The sequence below is a fragment of the Nycticebus coucang genome, chromosome 10 (genome assembly GCF_027406575.1).
Source record: "Nycticebus coucang isolate mNycCou1 chromosome 10, mNycCou1.pri, whole genome shotgun sequence".
Taxonomy (NCBI): Eukaryota; Metazoa; Chordata; class Mammalia; order Primates; family Lorisidae; genus Nycticebus; species Nycticebus coucang.
The window spans coordinates 92,050,466-92,063,463 of record NC_069789.1 but is presented as its reverse complement, the minus strand read 5'-3'; the positions used below and the strand labels follow the sequence as shown (position 1 = coordinate 92,063,463).

Below are 12,998 nucleotides of genomic sequence, written 5' to 3'. Positions count from 1 at the left end.
ATCAAAACATTAGCAGCAGTTCTTTCTAGGTAGTGGGATCATTAGTGATATAAATTTTCTTCCTTAAGCTTTTAATATTACTCGGTATTTAAACTATGAGAAATATTAGTATTGTAAAGCAATAAATGAAGCTGCTGTGTTTTTAATTGAGTGAAGCAAGAGATTATTGAGCTATGCACCATCACTAGAGGTGAATATGAGATTCTGGACTCTCTGTGAGATAGCTCCGATTTTATCAAAGGTTTAACTTACTAAAAGCTTGCTAAGATCATGGGAAATTTTACTTCTGTGGCTAATATGGAAAGGCAGAATGAGAGACATACGAAGATGAGTATTCTATAACATTGAGTAAAAAGGCAAAGTTATAAAACTACATGTAGATTGTAATTCCATTTACTATAATATATATATGTATATATAAAAAGAGATGTATAGAAAGACATTCACTAAAATATTAATAGTGGTATTCTTTGGGTGATAGCAGTTTAGGAGAATTTTACTTCTTTATATACAGTTTTCCGTAATGTTTCATTTTATGGTTGTTTATAAAATTAATAGAGGTATGTTCTTTTCTCCTCTTAAAATGATTATGTTACTAGCTATATATAGTGATAGTGACTAAATTAGGTAAAGGCCATTTTCTCTCTAAAATGCTAGAAATTTCACTAGATCGAGAATTACACAGTGTCTCATAATTCTTCTTTCTCACACCATCCCAAAATACCCCAGCATGGTGGTTCCTTCTCTGTACTGTGTAGTCCAGAGGCTATCTATCCTTTAAGCAACATTACTACTGCCTTTTTCTGGAATTCAGGGAAGAGTGCTGAGGTTAATCAATATGATAACTCAGAAACAGAATTACACTTGAAAAAAAATAAAACAGGTTAATGAAACTATTTCTACTTGATAAATTGGCATACGCTAATCACCTAAGAGTAAAAAATAAAATTACTGCTGGTATTGAATTTATTTCCTAATATTCTATATGAGAGCAAACCTTGAGAATTTAAACATATCCGAACAAGACAATTATTAATTATATCTAATGGATATCTACTTGCTGAGAGTGAATGAGAATAGTAAGTATATTTTCTGAGTTCTTTATGTGAGATACATTAATTTTAGTGGATTACATCAGAATTTTCTGTTTAAGCCTCAGTTAACTAAGGAATAAAACTTAGAACACATCTGTGACATCTAAAAATTTCAAGGGTATTGGAAGGGTTATAAGGAATAAAAAGTATATTCCTGGAAGAATGAAACTACTGAAAGAATTGAAAAATGTCTAATGGAACACTGCCATAATAGTAGACAATAACTGCAGAAAAAAGTATGGCTATATTAGAAGAATTATTTGTTAGGTATTAATTACATGTCAAGCCCTGTGCTAAAGAAGTGGTTTAATTTGCACTGTTTTGAAACAAGGTCTCCCTGTTTTGTCCAGGCTGATCCTGAATTCCTGCACTCAATGGATCCCCTCCTGCCTCAGTCTCCTGATAGTTACAGGCATGCACCACCACACCCCGTACCATTTCTAACACACGTAGATGAAGAACTCAAAATAAATCAGGTCCAGCTGTAAGTCAAGTACATAAAGGAGTTCAGTTCTGTTTGAGAAAGAAAATCACAGGCTTTGGTGGTTCTTCCTGCAATGTCAGCCTTTGGCCTGAAGCAATAGGCTCTCTTTGAAAAGAACTCACAAATACTCTAAGGTAGCTTTTGGACTAGGCTATCACTTGGACAACTACTTCATTTTCTTTTTCCTAAAAAAAAAATAAATAAATAAATCAAGATGAAAACCACCCACCTACCTACCTACTCTTCAATATTACCACACAGTTATGACTTAGGGTTTAATTAAGGGTTCAGTCAACTTAAAATGGTCTGTGATCCCCAATTTCATATTCTGACTTTCCTTTAAGCATGTCAAAGAAGGTAGTGCCTGTGGCTCAAAGGAGTAGGGCACCGGTCCCATATGCTGCAGGTGGTGAGTTCAAACCCAGCCCCGGCCAAAAAAAAAAAAAAAAAAGCATGTCAAAGAAAAGCAACCACATTTTAAGACCAATTAGTCAGTACTGTTGCCAAGCAGCACTTCCTACTTGTTTTGGTAACATCAACAGATCCAAGGATATCACAGAATTCACTTGAATCCTAATTCTGACCACATTGTAGCCGACATGATGATCCTGACAATATCGTTACCCTGGTAAAAGAAATGGATGGTGCAAAGAGAGAAGTGAATTGCATGTATGTGCTCTGCAATTATGTTAAGGAGTGTATCTGTGCAATTCTGCATAAATTGCTAATCTCATCCAAATCTTTACCTCTAAAAGCAGAGTTGATGAGATCTAGTCCCTTTTAACTTTAAGATATTCTGATTATTCCATGACCTATGATTAGAATCACTTCTAACTCTAAATTTTACAATTCTTTAGCTTTTAAAATACTGAAACTTTGTATACTATAAATAACAAATCTAAAGGTAGTCTAGGACTGAGTTTTTAATACTATAGGAAATAAATTTAGAATACAGTGACCTATATTATAAAAAATAAACAGAATGAAAGGTATCAGAATATTATATTGTAACATTTTTGTTTCTGTTATATACAAAATATATACAAACCTCCGTATGTACTGGTTGCTAAGTAAAATGTGTTTCTTACTATGTTTCTTATTCATGTTTAAAAAAGTTTGAAATTCACTGGTTTATAAAAATCTTTAGCACTATAGTTAATGTCAATAGTTAATATTTAAAATATATATTTTATAACTGTATTATATGTATGCGTATACATTTATTTTAACAAAAGCCTTTGTGACACATTTGAAACATTAAAAAGGGTTCTTACTTTTTTCTACTACATGCAATCCATCGGATGATTATACTTTATTTCATCAACCCTTTGATGACTCACTCTCCAATGTCATCTAACAAACAAAGAAGGAATCAACATTTCATTGCTATTTAATCCCATAGTCATCTGACCAAAGCTGTCCACAGGTGTCCTAGTGATCAAGATGAGTTTCATGATGAGTGTCACCCTGCCTCAGAGGGTAACCCTGACTCTTTGGGATGATAATCTAAATTTTAGCCAGTAACCAAAAGTGAAAAACAGATATAGGCAAAAGAGTAATTTTTAACAAGAGCATTAGATGCCATGTTGAAACAACTGGGTTAACTCCAGGTAGAGTGCCAAAACCTCTATTCATGGTAGTTCTTTATTCTCATCCAGCTTACATAGCTTATGGAGCTCAGTTTTACGTCTGACAGAGCTAATTTGAAAAGCTGGAATGTTAATAGGCTTATTCCCAAACATGTCCCAGAAAAACGAAGACTACATGTGGTCTGAATGAACCTTGTCTCCCATAGCTTATAACCTGATAGAAAGTGTGGGGCAGAGGGCTTACATATAAGGCAATTCATCTTCAAAGCTAGACAGAATGAATAGATGTTTTTCATGCCATTCCTCTTCCAAGAGACAGCTTCATATCACAGTTTTAATATTCCAATATCATTTTAAATTATTCTCTTAGGATTCTCTTCAGCAAACTGTCATTTGAAAAATAAATAACAGATATTCCTTCTAGCACAGAAGAGGAAAATAAATTTCTACCCTTAAATATTTCAGGTTTCAATTCAGAAACTAGAACTAGATACTAATATCTTACTAGAAAAAATTTTCTGAGTGCTTTCTTTACATACTGAGCACTGGGAATAAAAAGATAAAGACAGAGGTGTCTGCAAGGAAGACACCTCTGACATGAACAATATAATGTTGTATCAGTCTTTGGAGGTCATGCACTTCAGGAAAACTAAATTTGTCATGCCTAATATAATAAATAAGCCATATTTTGTATTAATGAATGAACCAATGAATCAACTCAGGATAAAACATGCAAACAAATGCATACAAGATCTAGCCAGAGGAAATTTTTTATCTTTTTTTTTCCACCATTGTCCAGCCCCCACAGTAGCAACTACAAGATATTGAAGGCTGAGCTTACCGGTTCCTCTATGGGAGGTTCTTCCATGTTCAGAGGGATTTTTGACTCAATGTCCTCCCACCCAGGAAGGTGGTTAGAAGCTGGGGTGTCAGTAACAATGCCACCATTTTGTACCTTGATGCCATTAACTCCCTGGCAGGTGGTAGGAACATGGTGAAAGAAGAGGCTCTTTTGTGGCATAGGTAAAAACCAGGCCACAGCAAAAGCCACAGAAACACAGGTAAGAGAGATGACATTCAGGCTAAATAGGGACCAGCCTGCCACGGAGACGAGGATTTGTCCTAGGACAGAACCCACTGTGAAGCCCACCAAAGTGGCACTTCGACAGTAACTTGTAACTTTCTGGTACATGTTCAGGTCCACCACACTGTAGATATAAGAGTAATAGGCAATTTCGGTGGCTGTGGCGATGCCGTAGAAGAATTCCAAAAACTGAATGGCCAGAAGTCCCTGGGCATAGAGCAGCATGAACCATGTAACAATAAGGCTGAGTCCCTGCAGCAGAACAACAGGTTTATAACGGAGGTAGTCTGTGGCCAGGAACACAGGAAACAGCAGCACCAGGTAAGAGTAAGTCCATACTGGATAAATTTCATTGAAGACCTGCACAAAGAGAATAAAAACTCATTAGCAATCAAAGGATCTGGAATATTCATAAATAATTTACACTTATAAAACAATCTGCCGATATTGCAAATACCTCATCCTTATCAACCAAAGAAATCTTGACAATGACAGTTCAGACAATTGTTTGGAATATCTTTTCCTATCTTCACTCTATCTTTTTCCCAATAAAATCCTTCCCTTTCATCAAGGCCTAGTCTTTCCTTACCCAGAAGGACTTTGCTGAAGTTGACAGTGTTTGTATCACAACATTCAAAGCTCTCTTGATGCTACTTGTTAGGTGTGTCAGTTTCCCCAACTAACTCATAACACTAGTTCTTAACCATGGCTGCACACCTCCTAAGAAGCTTGAAATATTTTGGTTGCCCTGCCATATATTTAGTTTTAAAACCTGCCAGGAGATTTTAATATGCACCATGGTTGAGAACCATTCTTCAAAGGTGGACCCTCACATTCACCATATGTATAAAAGCCAATATACTGTTTGGAAGATACTAGCCTCAATATATATTTTGGAAATGGAATCATTGTCAATTCTTACTTCTAGAGACAGAATAGGACTCCTTGATCCTACTATTTGATTAGGTTTCTCTGACTTTAAGTTTTCTTTGTTTTAGGGCAGAAGAATAAGAAAAGAGAGTAAATAGGTCTTAAAATCTTAACAACAACTATCTCTGGATGGTAGGATTATAGGCATCTTTTATGACCTTCTTTTAGCTTGGAATATGAAAAAAAAGAGAAGTGCTTGATTTTCTTTTTAGGGCATGTTTTAAAATTGGAATGCAGTATAAATAATCTTTATAATTAGTTTTAAACCTGAAGCTCCATTATCAGTAAAAGAGAGGTAAAAATCTATGTCATATGGTTACTGTTTGCAAAAATTAAATGCGAGAATACACGTAGATTTCTGAAGACTAGAGGGCCCAAGCTAAAACACAAACCACTAAATTAATTAAATTAACTAAATTGGACTAGCATCCCCCTTATTCCAATAATGATCACCTCAGGAGATTTTCCCTTCCTTTTAACAGTAGACCCAATTTTTAAGTGCTTTGAGGAAGATGGCCTTGGGAAGAGGCAGGACACTTTGTGATGGAGCAATCTAATCCTAAACTTCATCCATCTGGGACCAGGGATAACTTTCTCTCTAACGCTCATGTGCATCTCAGTTCACCCAAGTATAATAGGAACTAATTTTTCTAAGGCTTTAGAGGAAGAAAAAAATAAACAATTATTGTAAATTTTCTTGCCAGTGCAAAGCACAACTATAAAAGCAAAACATAGTCCTCATTGCCTGAAATAGATTCCAAACTCGATTTCTGAGGCCATATATCACAAGTGATTTGCTTAATGGCCTCATGTTCATGAACTTTGGTCTAACATATGTTTGTAAACCAATTAACAACATCCACTTGACCAGGAAATTTTGTTGCACCTGAATGTGTGTGTGCCTGAAAGAACAATCAGAAACTGTAGAAATGATTCTTATTTAAAAGTGTGGACATTTTATTAAATAAGGAACAAACAGCCCTTGACTGCATCAGGGGCCTCTCAGAAGCAGCTTAAACAGGCAACCGGGGAGTCTTGATATCAAAGAGGTGAAGAGTGAAGGCTTCTCTATAACTTTTCATAGTTGTGTTCCAATTAACACAATTGGAATTCCTTTTGGCCTATACTTTTATACTCTGCTTCAATTTTCTAAAGTTTGAAACTATCCCCCCTGTTTGACCCAGCATCACTTTCACATTTTCCCCAACACATATTTCCCATTACAAAGTTACTAGCCATCACACCTTTCCTTTGAAAATGTCCTCTACTGCTCCCTTCAGTACCCCATATTCTTTTGTTTGGGTACTTCTGCTGACCTCGTTCTTCACTCCCAATAATATAGCCTGCACTTAAGCATGTTATCTAACTTTCAATAATGGCTGTCCCCAAATGATTAACTGCTAAACTTAACATTGGATAATTCCCATCAATTGTCAATCTGAAGTATCTAAATTCACAGTCTAATGCTACTTCTAACACAAAACCACAATTTAGATAATGAAAGTGAAGAAAAGTAACCCTGCCATCACACAGCTGTCATTTCCTGCCAGCCTGGAAATGACAACTAAAAACAAAAAGGTGAGTGAGAGGTGGAGATGAGCTAAGATCTCTTTAATCTGTTCTAAATAAGAAACTTGCATTTTCTCCAACTAGAGACATCAACTCAAGGTACATGTACCTTTCACACTATTATCAGTATCATAATGGCAAACCTCAAGTGTGATGTGCTGTAATACCATGCTAAGCACTTCATCTAAATTACCTTCATTCAATCCAGACAACAACTCTAAGAGGTAAATGCTTTTTATCATCTCTATTTTACAACCAAAGAAACTTGGCCTTGGAGAAAGGGTAAGTAAATTGTCCCAAGTTATCACAGCTAGAATTGGCAAAGGAAGGCTTTGAACATCCTGGTTTCTTCGATCAGAAAACTGTTCCTAATCATCACCTGCCAAGTTTAATTCTAATGCCTGCAGTAGTTTGTCCAGTCTGCACTGAAGTGCTTTACTAGTGAAGAGATAAAGATCAGCCAGTTTCTGGAGCTTAGCCACTGGGCCTTTGAGGGAGAGAGTCTTTTCTCTTTCAGTGTCCAAGTGGACGTCATTACACAAGAAAATGGCTTCTTTGATACTTCCAGTCTCAAAGGGAAACTTCCTACAGATAAAAATGCAGTAATTCCAAACACTTCATTAACTGACACTCCTCACGTCTCACCTCAGGTAAAATCTGCCATGTGAGCCAAGGGAATTGACATTATTTTAATTAAGGTTCCCTGTCACAACTCTTTGGATCAGAACTTGTTTGTGCTTTCTTGAGATACAAAAAGTCAGGGGAAAACATGTTCAATTTTAAGCTTTAATTTAGATTTAGACTTTAATTTAGAATCAAGTTTCAATTAAACAGCTATTTAATAAGTATTTTCACATTTTCACAATATTGTTTTCAGCCTGTGTGGAGCTGACAAAAGAGAATAAAATAAAGCCTCAGCTCTCCAGAAGTTCTGAACCTAGTGAGGAGTACACACGTATACAGTAATGAAAATAGGAAATACGGAGTTGCTTCTTTCAGCCTTGAAGAATGAGAACGTTAAAGTCTAACAGAACAATATTAATTTATGGGAAGATTATTCCAAGTAGAGATCACATCTTTGAATAGACGCCAAAAGATGAGAGATGTGAATATGCTGAACCTCTAAGATCAATACTGATGGAGCACAGATATGTGAAAGGTGGCAAGGGAAGGAAGGGTTGAATTAGGAGATAAAGCTGTCAAGGAAACAAACTTTATAAACCAGCCAGAATAGACGGAATTAAAAAAAAAAAAAAAGCAAAGGTAGGCAGTAAATGTCTATCAAACCACATGGCACAATGGTAAAGGGATTTAAAAAAGGTTTTAGAATAAAGAGCTCTATTTTATTGAAAGTCTGGCTTCCAACTATTAACATATAGCGAAGTTTTAACCTGCTTAAAACTTAAAAAGTGGTTATCTGTTTTAAAGTTAATACTTTTCCTAAAATCTAAGAAAAAAATCCTTGAGAACAGAAATTCTTCTTTCCCCTCTTTTTGTCTTTAGATTTAGTTAACAATACCTCTATTTAATCCAATTTTGCTCTTCTGAAGTCTTCTGGGGGAAATAAAAACTTCAATACACATGTCACTGAATATGACTTGGCATTTGCTTTAAAAATCATGTAACATTTATTTAAGTGTCCAGGGCTTAAAAAAAAAACTCAGGAAAATGAATAAATTGTTTCATTTATTTTAGTTGTTATCCAAATAGGGTTCTCCATTGGGTACCCAGAGCCAAACTGTGCACAACCAATAGAATCCGCCATGTCTCCAAGGTCCTCAGACAGACGTCCCTTCCCCAGACCACTAGATTTCTCTCTAAACCCTGCCCTTCTCCTCCTCTAGTGACTTCAATAGCTGAAGTACGCTTATGTGTTTGTTACACAATCAGCTAATATTTATCGGGCCTGGCACCCTTGCTTTATTTTTTATGACCTCCTAGACACATTTTACTCGCCCTGGAAAGCTTTCTGATAAGACAGGGCTCGTGATCATGATAACACATCACACAGCAACCCTCCACGGGGCACATGACAAAACAGATCAGCTTTCAAATATCCACACTGGGAGCATGTTTCTTCCCTACGCCTTTCACTGTTAGACAAGGCACACAAACGCAGATCACATGCCAGTTCACGTGATACTTTAAGTGTCAGCTGTTCAGAAGCCACATCATTTCTTCCTCAGTGGCTATGCTTCAGATTCAGTGGTTGTTTTGGGTCTCCAGAACCATACCCTCGCTTACCAATGCAGTAATTTTCTTCTTGTAAAATCTGTTCACAAGAGGTGGCCCTTCCCACTTTATTATTGTTTTAAACCAGTATTAAAATTCAATCAGGTAATGCATAACTACTGTAGTCCCTTATGTAATGATGCAGGAGAGTAAGAAGCAGATGGTCTGAGGGTAGGTAAAAGTGAGTGAAACTTGCTAGTGAGTGAAACAATGTCAGATACTCAAACCCTCAATTCAGATTCAATAATGACTCTCAATTCCCTCTCAAGTGCCCTTGAAAATGAAGGCACACTGCAACAACTGGACAATGAGTAATTACAACATGCAGGTGTGCAAATGATTCTGTTATTGCTACCTCTTGCTCTGACCTGTGATGCAGGGTTACTGCCTCCTACTCCAAAGAGGTGACTGATTACTAACGACTGAAAGAAGAGTAAGGTTTAAATGGGAAGATATTTTGCAGCCACTGGGGCGGGATAGCAGGGTCAAAAGAACAGAAGATGTAGGAAAAAAGAAACAGTTAACAAGTGCCCACTTAGCTGATAGTAGGAAAAAGAACACCTGATCTCAGCTTTTACCCTTTGCTGTTTTTAAGCAAGAGGGTGCTGAATCTACCTATGGTAGCACTTCAGGTTTAATTATTTTCAGTTTATGTAATGTTTTCCACAAAAAGCAAGTATGGGTTTTGAACCTGCATTTTAAGAGTTAAACACATTTCTAAACACTATGCACTTCTGAAGTACTTGATTTACAAGTCCTCATCTAGAGAAAATGAGTCAAGTTCTTGGTCATAGACTATGCCCTCTCAATTATCCTGAGCATCCTGGAGACTGCAGAACCTTCCAAGACCTCACCAGGTAGTTGAGAAGCAAAACTAACATCTCTGAAGCAATATTTCACAAGTTATACTAGGATTTAGTGCCAATTAAGTGATACCATCCGCCTTTATCCCAGGAGGTGGGGCTTGAGGAGGAAAGGGACAGAATATCCTTGGGCACAAACTCATCCAACTAAAACTCAAAAGACAAATTAAGATGATGGATTTTTGATATCACGTACTATCCTTACTTGACTGAGCACATCCATCCTGTGAAGGGTAAATGAAGTAGGGGAAACACAAATCTTCTCAGAAGAGTAGTGGCGACCTACTTGCAGTCAACGAATATCTACTAAACCTCTACCATGTCCAAAGTACAGCCTGCTGTTTTTACCTCTCTATCAAAATATTGCTCCCTCTTCCCAGCACGAATTGCTGGGCCAGTCTGGGCAGAGTCAGGCTAAGCCACTTTACAAGATCGTCAGCATACTACTGCCTGAAGCACAGGAGCACCGGGGCTCTAGACCCACGTGCCGAGCCCTTCACAGAAATCCCAAGAAAACAGGAAACTATAAAATTAACACGGGCTCAGAGCACTAAGCCGTCCTCCAACTAAGAAAAAAATCAAAAATCTCTGCCCAGAACGGCTCCCGCTTATCCTCTAGCGCTTTCCTCTCTCGCCCATTCCTTAGCTGCTATGTCCTCCCTACTCACTCAGCCCGCCGCCGCTCACCCCGCGACCCCAGCCAGCGGCTGTCCCTCCGCACCTACCTCCCTCTCGGTCAGGTTCTTGTCCGGCCCCAACAGGTAGGGAGTCAGGAAGGGCTCGGACGGCCTGAGGCTGGCAAAGAAGCCATAGACGCAGAGCAGCGAGGTGGGTAAGAACCAGCACTCGCGAGGGACCCGAGCGGTTCGCAGGAGCATGGTGGCCGCCGCTGCCGCTGCCCTCCTGGACACCGGGCCGGACACATCCATCCGGGGCGCGAGGGGCGGGGACCAGGCCCTGCCCCTTCCTTCTCCTCCGCCGCCAACTGGAGTGTGCTTCAGACGCTGTCCCGGCGCGGGCACCTGTGACCGAGGGTGGCGCCGCCTCCCGGTAGAACCTGGCCGTTCTGGGCTTGCTGCCGCCACCTCCCGCCTCGGTCCCCACTGCTCTAACCCCGCTGCGGATGCCACACGAGTTACCTCCCGGCCCCGTGGCCGAAACTCCACTCTCCCTAAGGCCCCCCTTCGTCCCCGCCTCCACGCTGGGAGCCAATCACAGCGGGCGCCGGGAACTTGCCTTCTCTCTCATTGGTTGGTGGCTCACAGGACGCGAACGGGCGGCTGCACGCCAGACCGCTGACGTCCTCCGAGCTCAGATGGCGAGGACGCGGAGGGCTCCTCTCGCAAAGCTGCAGCTACTCGCCGCGTCGGGCGGCGCACGTTTGCTCCACATCCGCAGTCGGCTCGGTGACCTGCAGGGTACCGCTCCCCTGTCGGGAATGCTCCCTATGGGCCCAGTTCTCTACCCAAAGGAATGCACTGATCCATCCAGTCACCTTGTCTCGTTCTCAGTCACCGTCCCTCCCATATCCACTCAGGTCCTTCGGAAAGACTTGGTGACCGAGGCCAAAGGTTTAACCTTGGGGCGGGAGAATAAACCTGTCGTCCAGCAGCTTTCATGTTTTATATTTTACTCATCTGCTGTAGAAGGACCAGAGAAGCCCAGGATTTAAGCGCTTGGGGCGTTTACCGAGACAATGAAGTGAAGGTAATGTTATAAGAGTAATGAACAAGCATGTCACTTAACAGAAGAACCATAATGGAGTCCCAATTAAAGGATTTTTAGCCTCATTTTGTCACTGAGAGCAGAATGGAAGAAAACACCTAAGGTATAGTTTATAAGGAAAGTGGAAACATCCTGAGTCATTAAAGCAATCACAAAATACAGTCCAGTTCTTCATTTAAAAACACAACAGAGGCCTTGGCAGAGTTTTCAAGGACAAAGCATGACAAGAATCCCCAGTGCTTTCTTCCATCTCCCCCTGTGTGCCTTTTCCTGTCTGCCTCAGAGCCTGACTGCATCCTAATCCTCCCACTGCAGGCAAAACTGCAGCATTTAAAGCAATTTTCCCCGTGTAGTATCTGTGCAGTCACAGATCCTGCCAGAAGCTTATGCAAACATTTTGGAGTTCTATTTTGCTTTTATTTATGTTATCCATCTAGTTCAATTTTCCTCCTGTGGTAGAAAATGACACTTTTTGCAAGCATAAGTAACAAAAATGAGTCTGCCAGATGAAGCCAGAAACTAGTAAAGGACAAAGATTTGTTTCTAAGACTGCACAAGTGAATGCAGCAGAATATGTGAGTTGATTAATCTGTGAAGAGATACAACTGGTAATATTAACATTTTTCAGTGAGTCTCAAGGCGAGGTTCAGGAAGCCCTAGGGGTCCTTGGGACCCTTTCAGAGGTTCCACCAGGTCAAAGTTATTTTTATAATCATACTAAGACTTTACCACTATAGAGGCTTCTAATGTGTGATGAGATGATTATTCTATAGACTAAGTGAATGTGTGCATGTACATTCTTCTACTTTAAAAACTTTCCCGTTTTAATTTATAATATGCCAAATTTCAATAGGTATTAACCCACCAAAACCAAAGGTCTTTAGGGTTCTCAATTACAAAGGTCTTGAGACCAAAACGTTTGGAAACTTACAATCTACAGAATACAATTGTCTAGTCCCCCAAACGCCAACCATAGTATTCCCTTCTTATCATGAGTACAGAGAAAATCACTGATGGTCCTCTTGACAAATGCTTTGCATTTACGTTCAGTGCTTTAGTAGAAGGGTAGAAAGAGAAACCTACCTAGTAAGGCAGCCTTCCATCCCTTCCCTGAGGCAGGTTAACCTATAAATCACAGGTTCTGTAAACTCTCCTTGCTGTAAATCACTTAAGCACCTCAAATCCACTTTGCAATGAGGCTGGTGTAAACAAATAATAATTGTTCTTGAATTGGGTAGAAAACGTTTCCTTACTATTTTTCTGTAACAGCTGCAATAGGCAGAATTCTAAGACTGACTGCCAATGACCCTTGCCACACCCCTTTGAGTGTGAGAGGAACTTGTGAATTTGATGAGATAATACTCCTGCAATTATACTACATTTTATGCCAAATATGAGTTTATCCAGGTGAGCCCAGTCTAATCACAC

The 12,998-nt window shown here is 39.4% G+C and overlaps 1 protein-coding gene across 2 annotated transcripts in view; it reads right to left on the bottom strand.

Moving 5' to 3' along the window:
• SLC19A2 (solute carrier family 19 member 2) overlaps window positions 1-10,971 on the bottom strand; it is a 34,485-nt gene extending 23,514 nt beyond the window's left edge. For both annotated transcript variants that reach the window (XM_053606537.1, XM_053606536.1), the window contains exons 1-2: window positions 10,571-10,971; window positions 4,009-4,611 (exon numbers count right to left, since the gene is read on the bottom strand). In XM_053606537.1, the coding sequence (XP_053462512.1) occupies window positions 4,009-4,611; window positions 10,571-10,774 (807 nt within the window). In that variant the 5' untranslated portion in view covers window positions 10,775-10,971. The remainder of the gene's footprint in view (window positions 1-4,008; window positions 4,612-10,570) is intronic.
• Window positions 10,972-12,998: the final 2,027 nt, after the last annotated feature.